Source organism: Salvelinus fontinalis, chromosome 9, assembly GCF_029448725.1.
Source record: "Salvelinus fontinalis isolate EN_2023a chromosome 9, ASM2944872v1, whole genome shotgun sequence".
Taxonomy (NCBI): Eukaryota; Metazoa; Chordata; class Actinopteri; order Salmoniformes; family Salmonidae; genus Salvelinus; species Salvelinus fontinalis.
The window spans coordinates 52,905,838-52,926,376 of record NC_074673.1 but is presented as its reverse complement, the minus strand read 5'-3'; the positions used below and the strand labels follow the sequence as shown (position 1 = coordinate 52,926,376).

Sequence of the window (20,539 nt, the reverse complement as noted above, 5' to 3'; positions counted from 1 at the left end):
TGAAGAGATGGAGATAAACGAGTTTTAATGACTCCAACCTAAGTGTATGTAAACTTCTGACTTCAACTGTATATAGAGAACAGATCTAACCTTTAATGGTTGAGTGGCTAGCCATATCCTTTTTTATCTGTTTCGCCGTGTAGTGACTGTCAATTTAGAAGCCTTTGTTAGGTGATATGTGGTAGTAGTTTCCTAATAGATCAGAGTGGTAGCGGGTCTAAAACCTTTTCATGTCCATTTGATCTGTTTTGCCCTGTTTTGCCCTGTAATCACTAGAGGTGCAAGTGATATAAAACACCTAGTATTCCTTAATATGATATAATATGCAAATGTCTACAGCCAGCCTGGTTGCTCTAATCCCTTGTAAAATACTGTAGAAATAATTTTCCTACAGTTTAATAGTAACTTTTACTCTTTTGTACTGTTTCATTGCTCTGGCATTAAGTTACAATGAATATCTCAGTATTGTATTGGCACTATCCAGAGATAGTCAGAGGTATGTCATAAGATATATTGTTGTAATTACAATTATTTTGTAATACACTGGACATTTGATTACAGTAAAATATGTGGTACTGTAAAATTGATTACCGTAAAATGTATTACAGTAGCTGTACTGTAAAATAAATTACAGTAACTTACTGGCCAACTGCTGTCAGTAAATTACTGTACATTTTACAGGAAATGTTTTACAATGAAATTTACAGACTGTGTGATAAAGTTCCAGTTCCCCATAGACACAGATAGGATCAGCAAATACTACACCATTCCATTCAATCTTAATCTAAAATACAAAATTGACTATTAGCAGCTTCTGCGTTTCTTTTCTTGTGGAGTTAAGACACACTTTTATATCAATGAAGTATGAAGAAAAAATATTTTACAGAAAGGAAAAAGCTAAAGAAATCGCTAATTGTTTACAAAAATGAACTTGTAAATAATTGTTCATAAAATGTTGCTTTTCAATTTCTTTGAATCACAATATCCAATAAATTCAATTGACCTCAACCTGCAAACTGCATTAAGTGCATTGGGGTCAGTGGTCCACTCAGGATACATTTGACATTCTGCAACAGCGCCAGTACAATGGACTGGGGACACACGTAGCTCTAAAATCATCTTGGTTATTTGTTCAATTTATTTTCCAAAAGACTCACTGCCACTTATATCGAGGTAAGATATGTGTTTATCATATTGTGAAACCATAGGCGTGAAACTCAGTGAATGTAATAATTACAAATGCTACATTCTCATCATCGTCACCACCCTGACTACAGATGTTTACGTCGGCCGCGCGAACCAGTCACCTTCCTAAATCTTGTGCACCTGCTTCTTGTACAGTGCACGCGACTAGATGTCATGTGTTGTTAATATTATACACTCGCTTGGCGACTAAATTGTTCAAATTCTAGCATTTTATATAAGCTTGCTAGTTAGCAAGTCTTTCAAAAATAGATGCTTTGTTGTTCGTTCAATTGCCTTCATGGCTGAAGTGGCTAAACTAGCTAGCTGGCTAGAATAGCTAGCTAGCATAGTCTGATAAAAATATTATGGCGAATATCGTATAATTATTCAGCTACCTTCAAAGGTAACGTTACACCTGCATTTGCATATCCAATGACTGCGATAAACCTATGCTAGTGTAGACTATTTTGAAACGTTACAAGCTTAAAAATGAATGACATGATATTATGTAATGACTACTGTATGTAATGATTTGGCATCAGGATGCTGTTTTTTGCATTAATTGTCCCTAATAGATATCTATCTGGAAAAATGTTTCAGTTGATATATGATGTATTCAATTGACATATTTTGTTTTCACAGATTTTAATAAAATAAAATGTGCTCTTTCCAGTGAAATACATAATTTTTCCTTACCAGCAATATGCTGGCCCGGAAGGGCCCACTACTACCGGATGGGTTCTTTCTGACCCGACTGGCAGAGAATGCCAAGCAGCCCAACCAGTTCAAAACCAATTCCCAACGGGCCAGGTTTATAACCAAGAATGGATCCTGTAATGTGGCCCACAAGAACATTCGTGAGCAGGTCAGAATTTTTTTGAAAATGTCGACTTTTCTTGGCCAAAAATCAAGTGTCTCAGAGTAGGAGTAGCTAATCTAGGATCAGGCCCCACGTCCATGTAATCTTATTCGTTGTGATCTAAAAGGCTAAACTGATCCTTAATGAGCACAACTATTCTGAGACGCTTGATACATATGGATCCCAGATCTCCATTCCACTACAATACTAACCATCTCTAGAATGCAGGCGGAGGAAGCTGGCAGTTGAGCATCATCTAACAAACCGTTTGATTTACATTTGATTTACAGTGGAGTTGTACTTGTAATATGGATACTTATTTTCATCTCTTTGCCACCATAGGGCAGATTCCTTCAGGATGTCTTCACGACTATGGTGGACCTAAAATGGCATTACTCCCTCCTCATCTTCACCTCGGCCTTCCTCTGCTCATGGATGCTCTTTGCCATGATGTGGTGGCTCATGGCCTTTGCCCACGGTGACTTGGAACCCCGTGACCCAAACGGGGAGCCCGGGCCCGTGCCCTGTGTCACTGCCATTAACTCCTTTACCTCTGCCTTCCTCTTCTCCATCGAAGTGCAGGTAAGCATCCACTTACCAAACCTTTTGACATTGGTTTTGTTAAAAACATTTTTGGAGATAGTTTTGTACAAACAAATCAAACTACACTTAATGGGACCGTTAGAATTTTTAAATAATTTGCCTACCCTTTTGTCTCACATGAATTAAATTGTCTTGTAGTATGTAGTCATTATCTGATTTTACATGTCCATCTGTCCTCCAGGTGACGATAGGTTTTGGGGGGCGAATGGTGACAGAGGAGTGTCCGCTGGCCATCATGGTGCTGATCGTCCAGAACATTCTCGGGCTGATCGTCAATGCTGTGATGCTTGGCTGTGTCTTCATGAAGACTGCTCAGGCTAACAGGCGAGCAGAGACCCTCATCTTCTCCCGGAACGCAGTGATCGCACCACGCCAAGGCCGGCCCACGTTCATGTTCCGCTTGGGTGACCTGCGGAAGAGCATGATCATCTCGGCCACTATTCAACTCCAGGTTATGCTCAGGGCCTAGTTTTTCAAAAGTTATCTGGATTTCGCCTATCGGATAGGATTAAATGCATACAAACAGAATGAATAGATCAGAAGTCCCCATTCAAGTCAATGAATCGTCCATTCTATTCATATGCATTTAATCCTATCTGATACTGGGCCCAGGATATACAGTAATTGGTAGTTCTGGGAATTGCCAGGGACCTCAAGATACGATATTATCACGACACTTAGGTGCCGATACGATATGTATTGTGATTCTCACAATTGTGCCTTCGGAAAGTATTCACACACCTTGACTTTTTCCACATTTTGATGTGTTACAGCCTGAATTTTTAAAATTGATTACATTTAGATTTCTTGTCTCTGGCCTATAAACAATACCACATAATGTCAACGTTGAATTATCTTTTTAGAAATGTTTACAAATTAAGACAAAATGTAAAGCTGAAATGTCTTGAGTCAATAACTATTCAACCCCTTTGTTATGGCTAGCCTAAATAAGTTCAGGAGTAAAAACAAGTCACATAATAAGTTGCATGAACTCTCTCTGTGTGCAATAATAGTGTTTAACATGAGTTTTGAAAGACTACCTCATCTCTGTACCCCACACTTAAAATTATCTGTAAGGTTACTCAGTTGAGCAGTGAATTTCAAACACAGATTCAACCGCAAAGACCAGGGAAAGAAGGGCACCTATTGGTAGATGGGTAAAACATTAAATATCCCTTTGAGCATGGTGATGCTATTAATTACACTTTGGACAGGATACAAAGCGTAATGTTTGGGGCACATCCAACACATCACTGAGTACCAATCTTAATATTTTCAAGCATGGTGCTGGCTGCATTATGTTATAGGTATGCTTGTTATCGGCAAGGACTACAGAGTTTTTTGGGATAGAAAGAAACGGAATAGAGCTAAGCACAGGCAAAATCCTAGAGGAAAACCTGGTTCAGTCTTCTTTCCAACAGACACTGGGAAACAAATTCACCTTTCAGTAGGACAATAACCTAAAACACAAGGCCAAATATACACGAGTTGCTTACTAAGATTATTTGTTTCTAAATTACCTCGTTACAGTTTTGACTTAAATTGGCATGAAAATCTATGGTAAAACGTGAAAATGGCTGTCTAGCAATGATCAACAACCAACTTGACAGAGCTTGAAGAATTTAATAAATAGTAATGTGCACATATTGTACAATCCAGGTGTGCAAAGCTCTTAAGAGACTTAACCAGAAAGACTCACTGCTGTAATCACTGCCAAACAGGGGGTTGAATATTTATCTAATGAAGATATATTAGTGTTATATTTTTCATGCATTTTTTTTTTTACATATGTTAGAATTTTTCTTCCACTTTGACATTAGAGTATTTTGTGTAGATCATTGACAAAAAAATGATAGTCAAATCAATTTTAATCCCACTTTGTACCACAAATAAATGTTGTGTTTCGATACTGATATTATTGTGATTCGATGTTCCAAACATTGCTCACCATATGTCTGCTGCAGAGGGACAAGAGAGCCATGAGAAAACAAGTTTTCATCAGTCATGGAAATAAGTACTGAAAACAAATTGGCTCCCTATTTAAAAAGAAGATGGAGAACAATCTTTGAAGGGAAAAAAATGAGTTTTGGTGTAGGTACAGCCAACTAGCGCAAAAATAATATTGCGATATTGTCAAACCGATACGATATATCGTTAAAAATAATATTTGACCCAGCTGGTCATCTATGAACGTTTAAACATCTTGAAGAACAATCTGGCCTTAAATGTCCATGTACTCTTATAATCTCCACCCGGCACAGCCATAAGAGGACTGGCCACCCATCAGAGCCTGGTTTCTCAGTTTCATCCTAGGTTCCGGCCTTTCTAGGGAGTTTTTCTAGCCACCGTGCTTCTACATATGCATTGCTTGCTGTTTGGGGTTTTAGGCTGGGATTCTGTATAGCACTTTGTGACATATTCTGATGTAAAAAGGGCTTTATAAATATATTTGATTGATTGATTAATTGATCCCGATATGTAACGATTATTTTTCCCCCCGATCACTAGTAATTGGGACCATCAGCGTAAATGTGAGGTGCTAGTTTTGGGTTCAAATGCAGTATATTCACACTGTTATTACTGTTATTACTGTGCAATAACCTCTTGAATCACAACATGTACATTTATGGGTTATGTATGGTTATGAAAGTATTTTCAATAAGTGCTCAGTTAGGTAGCTGATAATGGTTTTAACAGATGACCGATATCATGTGAAACCATTGACGGTACTTGAGCTGTAGTGAGTGATGAGGAGCTCTCTAACATGTCCCCTCTCTCTGTCTGCCGGTGGCAGGTGATCCGCCGGACGGTCACCACTGAGGGTGAGGTGATCCCTGTCTGCCAGCTGGATATCCAGGTGGAGAATCCCCTTAGGAGCAACGGCATCTTCCTGGTGTCCCCTCTCATCATTAGTCACACCATAGAACGTGGCAGCCCACTCTATGAGGTCTCCGCCCACTCCCTGGCCACAGAGGACATGGAGATCATTGTTATTCTTGAAGGTAGGATGGGAGATGAGGGTGTTGTTCATAGTGTCATGTCTTTGGCATCATTAAACTGAAGACTTAGTTTTTATCAAAGATTCTCTGTAATTAGTATTAAACTGATTAATCATGTAACTAGGAAGTCGGGGCACCAAGGAAAATATTTAGATTACAAAGTTATAATTTTCCTAATATAACTTTTCAGATATTTTATATCTGATCAATTAGTCTTCGAATTAATTATTTATTTATTTTAACTCACGTTAGTCTCATTCCAAACGTCGTAAATTGTTGGTTATCTGCACGAACCCAGTCTTCACTATGAGTCATCCATACATCAATTGTCTTAAATCATTTATTTATTAACTAACTAAACAATCACAGAAGTGCACACACAAACAAACAAAGTAAATATGGTTACAAGAAATGATAGGGGAATGTGCCCTAGTAGGCTAAACCAGCATGGCGGCTTGTTAGACAAAAGGGGAGTGTGTGTCAGCTGAGAAGTCACTACATAGTTGATAACTATAACAATTGAAATGTTAATCCTTTGCACATGAACGCTCACTCATTCGGGAACAATTACAATCAATATATATATTTATGCTCAGTGTGTCGTCGGGATCTCTGCTGAAAAGTTAGTTTCTGTTGGAGAGTTTCCGTCCTCTCTCTCTCTTTCGTAGTTAGAATGGATAGTTCAGAGTGACATTCATTCATGTCGTTATGGATAGATGTGTCGGCGGGTTGTTGGTCTTCGCGTTCAATGATACCGAATTCCTAGCTACAGACTAGTAATTAATATCAAAGACTTGTTCTTATTCTGTCGGTATCGATAGTCTAAGAGTTTAACCACGTGGTATGGTTAAAAGATTCAGCCATCTACTCAAACCTTGGCCTTCTCGTTATCGAGGTAAGAGGTAAGAAAGGTAAGGTAAAGGTAAGGTAAGAAAATTGTCCTCTCGTGATTGAGAGAAAACATGGTCTGTTGAGAAATTCTCAAGGTGGGGGTTTTATTCGGAAGTTGCAGAAAAGGGCCTGTCCCAGGATGCCCGTCCCTAACTGGGCTCATGAGCGGTCCTCTGATTTAGTTAAACTCAAAAGGGAATTGGAGTTTCCTTCATTAAACAGTCCAAAATCACATTACACAATTTTACAAACAGTATCATCCTCACTCATTCATCTTATACAACAATTAGATGTAAACCTCATATCTGAGGCTATTATATAAACAGTGTTATGGTAATGTGGCCGCACCGTCTCTCATGAGTTTTACAAACTTGTACCAAACGGACCAGTTCGTAGCTGGATTCTTCACCAATATTTTATACCTTCTCCGGAACATAAATGTTGTTCGGACCTCAAGTTCTGTGAGATGGAAGAAATTCCTTTGTTCTCTATGAAACTTCACTCTGTCTCTATACTGTGGCCATGAGGAGATCATCTCCTCCAGGAATTTACGACCTCTCTGACCACAGCAGCCTAGTTGTAGGAGGCAGGGAGAGGGGGATTGGGCTTGCTGTACCCAAAGAGGGCAACGTCATGACAATAGAGTTGGAACGATTCACTGATACGCATCGGTTCCGGTTCAAATGTTTAAGGGCTAGTGCATCGGGAGCCCAAACCGATTCAACGTCAGCATGAATCGGACAGAAAATAGTTTCAAACGTTACATTTTACATTTACATTTTAGTCATTTAGCAGACGCTCTTATCCAGAGCGACTTACAGTAGAGTGCATACATTTTATTACATTTACATACTGAGACAAGGATATCCCTACCGGCCAAACCCTCCCTAACCCGGACGACGCTATGCCAATTGTGCGTCGCCCCACGGACCTCCCGGTTGCGGCCGGCTGCGACAGAGACAGGGCGTGAACCCAGAGACTCTGGTGGCGCAGCTAGCACTGCGATGCAGTGCCCTAGACCACTGTGCCACCCGGGAGGCCCGTTACGAACTGCCGGTTCACTAATGTTTATTACTCAGAAAATAACCCTAATCTTTAGTGACTGAATTGATGTGTCCTCTCCTTCAGTAGCCTGTCAAACTAGTCAGAACACAGAGGGCAGCTGCTCGGGCCAAGGAAAGCCAATCCTTGATCTAAAATGTGTATATCTGTGCAGCACCTTCAGCATTCAATTGCATGTGAAATGGCTTTTGTAATGTCAAATCATTGTTGGGTGATGCTACCAAATGCACTGTAGAAAAATGTGTTTTACCGGCAGAGTTGTGTAGACTGGAGTGGACACAACTCACATCTTGCTTATTGCAAATCTTACCGCTGATTTGGGCTTTTCGATTGCCATGTTCACTATAATGAATTGTTTTGGTAGTTTTGTGTTAACCCATTACATTCGTGGGAATTGGCCTACAGTGCATTCGGAAGGTATTCAGACTAGAGGTCGACCGATTATGATTTTTCGACGCCGATACCGATGCCGATTATTGGAGGACCAAAAAGGCCGATACCGATTAATCGACCGATTAAAAAAAAAATTATTTTATTTGTAATAATGACAATTACAACAATACTGAATGAACACTTATTTTAACTTAATATAATACATCAATAAAATCTATTTAGCCTAAAATAAATAATGAAACATGTTCAATTTGATTTAAATAATGCAAAAACAAAGTATTGGAGAAGAACGTAAAAGTGCAATATGTGCCATGTAAAAAAGCTAATGTTTAACCTGTCTAGGACTGGGGTGCCGCTAGCCACCCCCACTGAAAAGGCAGAGCCGCGAAATTCAAAAAAAATATTTTTTTTAAATATCTATCTTTCACACATTAAAGTCCAATACAGCTAATGAAAGACACAGATCTTGTGAATCCAGCCAACATGTCCGATTTTTAAAATGTTTTACAGGGAAGACACAATATGTAAAGATGTAAATCTATTAGCCAAACACATTAGCATAATCCACCATCTTTTCTTTGTCCACCAACACCAGTAGCTATCACCAATTCTGCTAAACTAAGATATTGATAGCCACTAACCAAGAAAAAAGCTCATCAGATGACAGTCTGATAACATATTTATGGTAAAGGATAGGTTTTGTTAGAAAAATTTGCATATTTCAGGTAGATGTCATAGTTTACAATTGCACCCACCGTCACAAATGGACTAGAATAAATACAATGAGCAACGTGTTTACCTAACTACTAATCATCAAACATTTCGTAAAAATACACAGCATACACTAATCGAAAGACACAGATCCTGTGAATACAGACAATATTTCAGATTTTCTAAGTGTCTTACAGCGAAAACACAATAAATCGTTATATTAGCATAGCACATGTGCAAACATTACCCCAGCATTGATTCTAGCCAAAGAGAGCAATAACCTAAACATCGCCAAAATATATTAATTTATTCACTAACCTTCTCAGAATTCTTCAGATGACACTCCTGTAACATCACATTACAACATACATATACAGTTTGTTTGAAAATGTGCATATTTAGCCACCAAAATCATGGTTAGACAATGAGAAAAGTAGCCCAGCTGGTCAGAAAATGTCCTGCGCCACATTAGACAGTGATCTAGTCGTATACATAAATACTCATAAACGTGACTAAAAAATATAGGGTGGACAGCGATTGATAGACAATTTAATTCTTAATACAATCGCGGAATTACATTTTTTAAATTATCCTTACTTTTCAATACAGTTTGCGCCAAGCGAAGCTACGTCAAACAAGATGGCGTCCTAAGCCATTAACATTTTTCGACAGAAACACGATTTATCATAATAAATTGTTCCTACTTTGAGCTGTTCTTCCATCAGAATCTTGGTCAAAGAATCCTTTCTTGGGTCTAATCGTCTTTTGGTCGAAAGCTGTCCTCTTGCCATGTGGAAATAGAAACATGACCGGAGAAATATTACTCCCTACACTAATGCTTGGAACAAGTGCGGGTCGGTGGCCACCGCGCGCCTGACGCACCTAGAAAAGAGTTCCTACCTACAGGTTTTTTTCATTTATAGTGGCTGTGATTGGGCAATCGACACCATTCAAATCGTCATCACGTAAAGGCATCCAGGGGAAGACGTAAGCAGTGTCTGTATGCTCATAGCAATAACAGTGGCCTTAAAACTGACTCCAGATCAGGGGCCAAAATGTGTGAAATCTGACTTCATGTCAGGGAAATTGCTGTAGAATGAGTTCTGTTCCACTCAGAGACAAAATTCCAACGCCTATAGAAACTATAGACTGTTTTCTATCCAATAATAGTAATAATATGCATATTGTACGATCAAGAATTTAGTAGGAAGCCGTTTAAAAAATTACACGATTTACATAAATAGTGACAACAGCACCCCCTAGCCTCAACAGGTTAACCTGTTTGGGGTGCAAGCCCGACCTCGGACCGAAAATGACACCCCTGCAGAGCGCGAAATTCAAAATCTATTTTTTAAAAATATTTAACTTTTACACATTAACAAGTCCAATACAGCATTTGAAAGATAAACATCTTGTCAATCCAGCCAACATGTCCGATTTTTTAAATGTTTTACAGAGAAAACACCACATATATTTATGTTAGCTCACCACCAAATACAAAAGTGGACAGACACGTATGAATTATGATTATGAAGTATGAATTATGATTGAAGTAGCATGCACAACCAACCGAAATAAACTAAAACCAACCTAAAGAGCCCAGAAAAAACGACCTCAGATGACAGTCATATAACATGTTACACAATAAATCTATGTTTTGTTCATAAAAAGTGCATATTTTAGCTATAAATCTGTTTTACATTGATGCTACCCAAAAATGCTAATACATAGCTACAGTCTGAATCCAGCCGGGAGTAGCCAGAGAAAATACATACACCAACGTCGGCTACTAATTACACCTCATAAAACATTTCAGAAAAACATATGGTGGATAACTAATGAAAGACAGATATCTTGTGAATACAGACAACATTTCCGATTTTTGAAGTGTTTTACAGCGAAAACACAATATATCGTTATATTAGCTAACATCATAAGCTAGCATAAGGCAGCATTGATTCTAGTCAAGCGCTAGCCTAGCATAGTTAGCAGAGTTAGCATTCAACAGTTCGACATATATATGAAAAAGCATCCCAAATTGGGTCTTATCTTTCTTGGTACTCCATCAGAATGTTGTAACGGGGTCCAATGTCCAGTAGAGTCTTTAGTTGGGTTCCAGAACGAATTATTTCCCTCTTTGGTTAGCTAGCACGGTAGCATTGCTGCGCCAGAAAGCGTTTCTTCAAAAAATTCTTCAGTCGTTTCACATCTAAAGTCCAGAATAAATTGCAATAATATAATTAAAGTATATTGAAAAAACATACTTTAGGATGATTTTGTGACATGTAGCAAATAATATCGTAGTCAGGCATCATATTCAACGTTATCTACCTTGTTCCAGAAGCCGAGATCAAATTATCCTTCGCGCCCGGATTTTTATTTTAACTGCGCAGGTCTCACAAGAAGTTCTGTTATTCAGTCCAGGGACGAGATATTCGACTCCTTTCAATTCTCACTTCCGCATTACAGTCTGACGAACGCCTCTGACGTGTTTATATGGTCCCAAGTCAAATGGCCTTTTATAGAGAAGGTCTTAAAGAGACACATCGCATTTTGGGAAACTCAATTCGGCTGGGAAAATGGCTGTAAAAATATTTCTGTTCGACTTAGAGAAACAATTCAAACCTTTTTAGAAACTACAGACTGTTATCTATCCAACAGTAGTAAATATATGCATATTGGAAAATAAAAAGTTTCTTAGGAGGCCGTTTGAAAATGTGCACACATTTTCCAGTTTTTTCAATATTCAGCGTGCAGCCATAACAGGTTTTAAGTTCCTTGCTCAGAACATGAGAACATATGAAAGCTGGTGGTTCCTTTTAACATGAGTCTTCAATATTCCCAGGTAAGAAGTTTTCGGTTGTAGTTATGATAGGAATTATAGGACTATTTCTCTCTATACGATTGTATTTCATATACCTTTGACTATTGGATGTTCTTATAGGCACTTTAGTATTGCCAGTGTAACAGTATAGCTTCCATCCCTCTCCTCGCCTCTACCTGAGCTCGAACCAGGAACACATCGACAACAGCCACCCTCGAAGCATCGTTACCCATCGCTCCACAAAAGCCCCTCTGCAAGGGGAACAACTACTCCAAGTCTCAGAGCGAGTGACGTTACCGATTGAAACGCAATTAGCGCGCACCCCGCTAACTAGCTAGCCATTTTACATCGGTTAAACCAGCCTAATCTCGGGAGTTGATAGGCTTGAAGTCATAAACAGCTCAATGCTTGAAGTATTGCGAAGAGCTGCTGGCAAATGCACGAAAGTGCTGTTTGAATGAATGCGTACGAGCCTGCTGGTGCCTACCATCGCTCAGTCAGACTGTTATATCAAATCATAGACTTAATTATAACATAATAACACACAGAAATACGAGCCTTTGGTCATTAATATGGTCGAATCCGGAAACTATCATTTCGAAAACAAAACATTTTTTCTTTCAGTGAAATACGGAACCGTTCCGTATTTTATCTAACGGGTGGCATCCATAAGTCTAAATATTCCTCTTACATTGCACAACCTTCAATGTTATGTCATAATTACGTAAAATTCTGGCAAATTAGTGCAATGTAATATACTTTTATTTTGAAGGCTAATCGCAAAGTCCACTATTGTGCCTAATCCTTATTGTGGCTAGCTTCACAACACATAACCCTGTCCCGTCGAGCCTCACTAGCCAGATGAAGCTAGCTGGCTGCTTATAACGTTAGCTTTGGACAACATTTATTTTCATGAACTGAAGTTCAATTTCAATAGGCGAACAACAAGTGGCAACCTAGCTAATACTTACTTACAAGGATTCCTAAATCATTGTTAAGAATAATGAAAATGACTGCAGCTTCAACTAGTAATTGTTTTCAGGCTGATTGTATTGGTGCTAGCTAGGTACCAAGCTAATTTCCTGATATCCAATTGGTAGTTACAGTCTTGTCCCATCGCTGCAACTCCCCTATGGACTTGGGAGAGGCCATGCGTCCTCCGAAAAACAACCCTGCCACTGCTCGCTTAACCCGGAAGCCAGCCGCACCAACATGTCGAAGAAAACACTGTCCAGCTGGCGACTGATGTCAGCTTGCAGGCTCCCGGCCCGCCACAAGGGGTTGCTAGAGTGCAATGGGACAAGGTTGTCCCGGCCGTCCAAACCTTCCCCTAACCCGGACGACACTGGGCCAATTGTGCGCCGCCTCATGGGTCTCCCGGTCCCGGTCCCGGTCTGTAGACAGCCCGGGTCTACAGCTACGTCTCAACCACTGCGAAGCAGTGCCTTAGACTGCTGCGCCACTCGGGAGGCCTGCCTAGTCACTTTTACCCCTACTTACCAGTCAAAAGTTTGGACACCAACTCATTCCAGGGTTTTTCTTTATTTTACTATTTTCTACATTGTAGAATAATAGGGAAGACATAAAAAACTATGAAATAACACATATGGAATCATGTAGTAACCAAAAAAGTGTGAAACAAATCACAATATATTTTATATTTGAGATTCTACAAAGTAGCAATCCTTTGTCTCGATGACAGCTTTGTACGCTATTGGCATTCTCTCAACCAGCTTAATGAGGTTGTCACCTGGAATGCATTTCAATTAATAGGTGTGTCTTGTTAAAAGTTAATTATTGGATTTTCTTTCCTTAATGCATTTGAGCCAATCAGTTCTGTTGTGACAAGATAGGGGTGATATACAGAAGATAGCCCTATTTGGTAAAACACCAAGTCCATATTATGGCAAGAACAGCTCAAATAAGCAAAGAGAAATGACAGTCCATCATTACTTAAAGACATGAAGGTCAGTCAATCTGGAAAATTTCAAGAACTTTGAAAGTGTCTTCAAGTGGAGTCGCAAAAGCCATCAAGCGCTATGATGAAACTGGCTCTCATGAGGACCGACCCAGAGTTACCTCTGCTGCAGAGGATAAGTTCATTAGAGTTACCAGCCTCAGAAATTGCAGATCTAATAAATGCTTCACAGATTTCAAGTAACAGACGCATCTCAACATCAACTATTCAGAGGATGCTGCGTGAATCAGGCCTTAATGGTCAAATTGCTGCAAAGAAACCTCGACTAAAGGACACCAATAAGAAAAAGAGACTTGCTTGGGCCAAGAAACACGAGCAATGGACATTAGACCGGTGGAAATCTGTCCTTTAGTCTGATGAGTCCAAATTTGAGATTTTTGGTTCCAACCGCCGTGTTTTTGTGAGACGCAGAGTAGGTGAACGGATGATCTCTGCATGTGTGGTTCCCACCGTGAAGCATGGAGGAGGAGGTGTGATGGTGCTTTGCTGGTCACACTGTCAGTGATTTATTTAGAATTCCAGACACACTTAACCAGCAATGCTACCACAGCATTCTGCAGCGATACACCATCCCAACTGGTTTGCGCTTAGTGGGACTATCATTTGTTTTTCAACAGGACAATGACCCAACACACCTCCAGGCTGTGTAAGGGCTATTTGACCAAGAAGGAGAGTGACGGAGTGCTGCATCAGATGACCTGGCCTCCATAATCCCTGACATCAACCCAATTGAGATTGTTTGGGATGAGTTGGACCGCAGAGTGAAGGAAAATCAGCCAACAAGTGCTTAGCATATGTGGGAATTCCTTCAAGACTGTTGGAAAAGCATTCCAGGTGAAGCTGGTTGAGATAATTCCAAGAGTGTGCAAAGCTGTTAAAGGCAAAGGGTGGCTACTTTAAAGAATCTCAAATATAAAATATATGTTGATTTAACACTTTTTTTGGTTACTACATGATTCCATAAGTGTTATTACATAGTTTTGATGTCTTCTTTAAAACCTTTTCTCAATAGGGGGGCGCTATTTTCACTTTGTAAAAAATCGTTCCCAATTTAAACTGCCTCGTACTCAATTCTTGCTCGTACAATATGCATATTATTATTACTATTGGATAGAAAACACTCTCTAGTTTCTAAAACCGTTTAAATTATATCTGTGAGTAAAACAGAACTAATTTTGCAGCAAACTTCCTGTAAGGAAGTGAAAAATCTGAAATTGAGGCTCTGTTCCAGGGCCTTCCTATTAATTTGCCTGAAATCTATGGATCTACATGCACTGCATACACCTTCCACTAGATGTCACCAGGCAGTGAGAGGTGGAATGGGGTGTCTAGCTTGATCTGAGGCCGAACAAGAGCTTTTGGAATGACGTGACCAGAATTTTCATTGTCTTGGAAGGCGCGAGAAGGGACCCCAGATTGCGTTCTGAAAAGCTTTCGGTATAGACGTTAGATATCTCTGGCTCTGATTTTATTTGATATATGTGTTAAAAACATCATAAAGTAGTTATTTTAAACCGAGTTATATCAGTTTATTGCGATTTTCGGCATTTTCTTTTCTTTGCGTTATGTGAAGTTGGGCACGTTTGCGCCACATGGCTAGCTTTGGTTGCTAATTCGACAGGAGAAGAGGACATTCTACAACTAAACAACGATTATTCTGGACAAAGGACAACTTGTACAACATTCTGATGGAAGCTCATCAAAAGTAGGAACCATTTATTATGTTATTTCGTATTTCTGTTGAAAATGTTTAGTCATATTTTCCGCCATGATTTTGGGCGCTGTCTCGCTATAACGTAAGCTGTATGTCGTACTAAAGTTATTTAAAAAATCTAAAACAGTGGTTGCATTAAGAACTAGTGTATCTTTCATTTGCTGTACAACATGTATTTTTTAGTAAAGTTTATGATGAGTTATTTGATTAGATTAGGTGACTCTCCAAGATTTCTCCGGACAATTTTGTGCATTTTGACTACGTATTCACATTGTAAAACCACGATTTGTACCGCTAAATATGCACATTTTCGAACAAAACATATATGTATTGTGTAATATGATGTTATAGGACTGTCATTTGATGAAGTTTGTCAAGGTTAGTGAATAAATGTATATCTTTTGCTGTTTTTTTCGCTATCGCTACCTTTGCGGTGAATGAATGCGGTTGTGTGGTTGGCTATTGTAGTAAGCTAATATAATGCTATATTGTGTTTTCGCTGTAAAACACTTAAAAATCTGAAATATTGGCTGGATTCACAAGATGTTTGTCTTTCATTTGCTGTACACCATGTATTTTTCATAAATGTTTTATGATGAGTATTTAGGTATTTCACGTTGCTCTCTGTAGTTATTCTAGCTGCTTTGGTGATATTTGTGATTGTAGCTGCAATGTAAAACTATGATTTATACCTGAAATATGCACATTTTTCGAACAAAACATATGCTATACAATAAATCTGTTATAAGACTGTCATCTGATGAAGTTGTTTCTTGGTTAGTGACTAATTATATATTTATTTGGTTGAATTTGTGATAGCTACCTATGCGGTAAAAAAATTGTGAAAATATGCGATTGAGTCTTTTGCTATCGTGGTTAGCTAATAGAAATACATATTGTGTTTTCGCTGTAAAACATTTTAAAAATCAGAAATGATGGCTGGATTCACAAGATGTGTATCTTTCATTTGGTGTCTTGGACTTGTGATTTCATGATATTTATATGCTAGTATTTACTTGTGGCGCTATGCTAGGCTATGCTAGTCAGCTTTTTTACTAATGAGGATGCTCCCGGATCCGGGATTGTGATCAAGTAGAAGTGAATTAGAATAATTAGAATTATAAACTGTATTTTTAGGCCTTATCAATAGCCCAGTGAATTAAGTCTTGCTTATTGACTATGTTTGGCATGTCCATGTCCAGACTGCAATTTACAGAAGTTTTGTACTATATCAGTGTGAATGCTTTAGCCTATGTTTAACAATGTATTTCCATATTGAAGCAATGCAATGAGAACAATGGGGACTAGAAACATGTTCAAGATATTTAGAAAATATGGGGCAAACTAGGCTATAACGGACTAACATTATAATTAGAGTTTATGACTACGTAATACATAAGACTGTAAATACACAACTTGAAGCAACCACATATTTAGCCATGGAGCACATTCTGAGTGAGGGGCCAAGCCTCGACACCTACACAACTTGTTTATTCATCAAGCAAAAGATATTCCTGACGCCAGCACTAACATTTACCATTGCGTTAGGTTTGTTAAAATAGAGCCTACAACCTTCAAGTGATAGTTCACTCCAAAATCAAAGTTTGTCAGATGTTTTCAGACCTCAAGTGCTCTACTGTAGCCCTTCAAATTATAGTTTTTTTTGTATACTCTTTCATGTCTACAGTATCACAAACAAATAAATGAATTTTGAATTTCATTCTAAGTAATCAATCATTTTTGGTATTCTGATTTGTCAAAAACAAATGACTGATTTATTGTCTTTGTTGATTGACAGGTGTGGTGGAGACCACAGGTATCACCATGCAGGCGCGTACTTCCTACACCCCCGACGAGATTCTGTGGGGCCGGCGTTTTGTTTCCATCATGACGGAGGAGGATGGCCGCTACTCAGTGGACTACTCGAAGTTCGGGAACACGGTCCCTGTGCGCATGCCTGCCCTCAGCGCCAAGGAGCTGGACCAGATACGAGGAGTGCAGGAAGGGGACGTGCCTGAAGGCCAGCTACAGGGCTGGGGATTGGTCAGGGCTGGCAGGGGAGGGTTCCGAAGAGGGGGACGGACTTGTGATAGCAGCTCTGCCTCCCGGCCCTGGTATGCAGCACAGCCAGAGAAGGAGGAGCATGTGAAAGCAAAGGAGAAGAATGGGCAGAAGAAAGCAGTTCAGCTGGAAGAGATTGGTCGAAAGATTGAGGTGGAAGGTCTGGGAGACTTTAGTGACAGAGAATAGTAAAATTGATGCCTGAAAATAAGGTACATGTATTGATATAATGCTCTAGTGAAATGATTACCTTTGTTTTCATTTTTATTTTATTAAATAGTTGTTGACTTAGGACTTTATTCAGTCCACACCACGGAAGTTTAGTTTTACAGCTGATTGAAATTTAAAGGCAATGTTCCCGCTTTAGCGGAGACTGCATTCATGGCAAACGTTGCATATGTTGGCTCAATCAGAAATTACCTTTACATTTCTATTGCGGGATCTGTAACACTTCAGCTTTACAGATCGAATAGAGCCCTTAGTCAACAGTATTGTCATTCTTATTTTACCTTAACATAAATTAAGTTAAATTGTAAGAAAGCACAAAGTGTAGACTCAAGTAGCTTATTATAATCACAATGGAGAGGGTTCCCAGAATCCTTTTTAGATCCCACTGCATCCCACATAATGCCACGGGATGTTTTTAATATATGTATTTATTTGTATTTATTGATAACCAATATTTGATGTGAACATTCAATTATATTCCAAATGTTATGCAAACAACTGGTGTAATTTAATTTCGGGCACATTATTGGCTGGTCAACCATTCGCCGTGCTCCGGTGCATAGTAACTTTCCCTACCCGACAAACTCATAAAAAAAAATAAAAAAAGTGAAACAATTTCCAGAAAAAATAAACTGTATAAATAGTTAAATAATTAAAAGATGCACTTGGCCGTACTTTCAAAAGTGTGTCTTAAATTGCAGTGTGTTGATGGAGAATCCAATACTATTGTTGCTTTTTTGTTTGTTGCTAGCTAGTAAGCTAGCAGCTGGAAACTTAACAGTCCATTTATGGCAGCTACAGGCTACTGTAGATAACCTCCTTGCTACTATTATAAACAGGGTTAGAAAGAAATGGGAAACAGTCTCTTTTAAATACCGTTAGGTCCTTTTATTGGTTTGGGTGAGTCTTTTACAAGTGAGAATAAAACTGATTGACAATTTACAACTTTTAACATGGTTTTAAATGTTATTGAAACAAATTTCTTATCACAACTTAAAACACTGGGGGAATATATTTTCAGCTTACATTTTTTTCAGTCTTGACTTGGGTGAGTAGGTGCCTAGGTGGGTGAATAGATTACTAACATATCCCATCCCATCTGTGCAGCCTATCTTCACGACTATTCTGCGTTCCTAGTGAAATTGATTAATCATCATGGTAAAATGAGGCTGTAGTAAGTGTACATAGAGTGGGAGGAAACCCTCCTTCAGACTACAGTATGGATAGCATTGTACTATGTTCCCGGTTATTCATTATTGGATGAACGAGGTTGTCTTAGCCTGATGCTTCTAAAGCGAATGGCCTAACCCAAATATGCACATAACTGTCAAGTATCAATTTACAACAACCAAAATAAATAAACATGTACATTTCTATTTTGAGTGTTCCTCTAGGTTAGTTCACTGAAAAAAAAAGCATTTGAGAAAACAGGAAGACTGCAGCTAAGTCGGACATTGTTCATCCACAGTTTAAACAACACATTTAACTCTATCAACCATAACATAAAATCATATTACTGACTCCATTTACGGCTCTGCGTCAGCTGTCCATGGCAGTTGGAGCTCACAGTGAGGACCACCAAAAGACCAATAGTGACCCCATCAAAGCGAAAACTGGCCCTCTCGTGGCAATAGTGGTACTACTATTACACAGGTTGCTGCTGCAACACCGGTACGTGAATCCGGAGACTGCAGGGAACATCTGGGACAGCCGAGAATTGTCACAGTCTGTGTATCTGATACACTGTCGAATTGTCTTCCCACCTATAAAGAATATAACTGTTATTCAATTACAATCAAATGCCTTAGACCTAAAATGTTTCAGCCAATGTCCTACATATGGTGTAATCAGATTTAAATGTACATTTTACCCACCTATAGCAAACTTATATTTACATTAAATTTTAGTCATATAAGACACTCTTATCCAAAGTTACTTAAAAACACACCTCTTTCACTCAGAGATAAACAGGAATCTTCATAAGTGCAGTCTTGAACATTTTCGCAGCGCCCTGTGTAATCAGAGCACTTGAAGCAACGAAGTGCACAGCCTAAAAATATATATGTTTTTTAATGAGTAGGTTATTTGAAGTCAGATATTTTTCAAACATCAACTTATAAATGTAGATTGCATCACTCTGAGAGTACAATTAAGTTTGCATGGCTCCGAGGCAAGAAAACGTTTTCAGTGATCTTAAGAATTAACCTACAAACGGCAATTGTTTTCATGCAACATATTAAACATATCACAAACATATCATATATAACATGTCACAAAATGAAGCTATTCTTACAATGAATGAGTTGTGTTTATTATTCCTCATCTTTCACCAAAAAGTGTGATATATATAGCACTAGTCAAACCTCATACAGCAATTTAAAAGCGCACTACAGCCAAAGTGCACTTACCCAAATCGAGTATCCCAAAACAGACCACCAAGCAAAGTCCAAGGGAGCGCTTCATTTTTGCTGCCTTGTTATGTACCCTAAATATAAGACCGTATTCATTAGGAAAATTTGAAATCTGCAGACAAACTAGATGAAACACATGAATCATTAAGCTGTATCCTTCTTGTAGTAGGCAGTATGTGAAGTCTTAACCATTCCCAGATACCCTCCAAGAATACAAAGGGAATTAAGACAAAGGTTAAATTAGGTTGCTAACTAGGATACAATCAATACTCACACCTACTCTATTGATTAGCGTTATGCCTCCTCCAAGTTCAGCATGAAATGACCGGCAGCAGTCAGGCTGATCTATCTAATATGAAGACTTCTTTGTCCAGTACAAAGGCTCTCTGTCAAACACAGCTCCTCCCCCAGTCCCCAGAGGAACTGTTCAATTGTGTCTTACTGGTTCTGGCATTCTTTCTATGGATAGTATTTCAACAACACGTGCACCCAGAATACAAATATAATTGTATGTGCATTTTATTAAATGTCATATCAAGATGTATTTTACTTTCCTTACTCTAGTTTTCAGGCCAACCTATGAAAGGGTACCCTAGGTCACTGTGCTGTACCTCAGCTGG

The 20,539-nt window shown here is 38.8% G+C and overlaps 2 protein-coding genes across 4 annotated transcripts; one reads left to right on the top strand and one right to left on the bottom strand.

Moving 5' to 3' along the window:
* The first annotated feature begins 1,023 nt into the window (after positions 1-1,023).
* kcnj11l (potassium inwardly rectifying channel subfamily J member 11, like) lies at positions 1,024-18,460 on the top strand. 3 transcript variants are annotated; one of them, XM_055934850.1, is made up of 6 exons: positions 1,024-1,173; positions 1,859-2,050; positions 2,387-2,626; positions 2,829-3,098; positions 5,442-5,649; positions 17,018-18,460. In XM_055934850.1, exons 2-6 carry the CDS (start codon positions 1,889-1,891, stop codon positions 17,467-17,469), a joined length of 1,332 nt encoding a protein of 443 aa, XP_055790825.1. In that variant the 5' UTR covers positions 1,024-1,173; positions 1,859-1,888; the 3' UTR covers positions 17,470-18,460. The 3 variants fall into 3 exon arrangements, with proteins under 3 accessions (XP_055790825.1, XP_055790826.1, XP_055790827.1); XM_055934851.1 differs by lacking the exon at positions 1,024-1,173 and adding an exon at positions 1,275-1,588; XM_055934852.1 differs by lacking the exon at positions 1,024-1,173 and having other exon boundaries at positions 1,910-2,050; positions 2,392-2,626.
* LOC129862830 (CD59 glycoprotein-like) lies at positions 18,373-20,306 on the bottom strand. Its single transcript, XM_055934853.1, has 4 exons — positions 20,200-20,306; positions 19,917-19,993; positions 19,457-19,558; positions 18,373-19,271 (listed from the first exon to the last, which is right to left on the bottom strand). Exons 2-4 carry the CDS (start codon positions 19,969-19,971, stop codon positions 19,072-19,074), a joined length of 357 nt encoding a protein of 118 aa, XP_055790828.1. The 5' UTR covers positions 19,972-19,993; positions 20,200-20,306; the 3' UTR covers positions 18,373-19,071.
* Positions 20,307-20,539: the final 233 nt, after the last annotated feature.

What these genes read in the sequence shown, in the direction of transcription:
- kcnj11l (XM_055934850.1), top strand. Translation starts at nt 1,889, where the DNA reads ATGCTGGCCCGGAAGGGCCCACTACTACCGGATGGGTTCTTTCTGACC. An exon ending in TCTTCTCCATCGAAGTGCAG is followed by an intron (nt 2,627 to 2,828) that starts GTAAGCATCCAC and finishes TCTGTCCTCCAG; the next exon opens with GTGACGATAGGTTTTGGGGG. An exon ending in GATCATTGTTATTCTTGAAG is followed by an intron (nt 5,650 to 17,017) that starts GTAGGATGGGAG and finishes GTTGATTGACAG; the next exon opens with GTGTGGTGGAGACCACAGGT.
- LOC129862830 (XM_055934853.1), bottom strand. Translation starts at nt 19,971, where the DNA reads ATGAAGCGCTCCCTTGGACTTTGCTTGGTGGTCTGTTTTGGGATACTC. An exon ending in TTTTGGGATACTCGATTTGG is followed by an intron (nt 19,559 to 19,916) that starts GTAAGTGCACTT and finishes ATATATTTTTAG; the next exon opens with GCTGTGCACTTCGTTGCTTC. An exon ending in TTTATCTCTGAGTGAAAGAG is followed by an intron (nt 19,272 to 19,456) that starts GTGTGTTTTTAA and finishes TATTCTTTATAG; the next exon opens with GTGGGAAGACAATTCGACAG.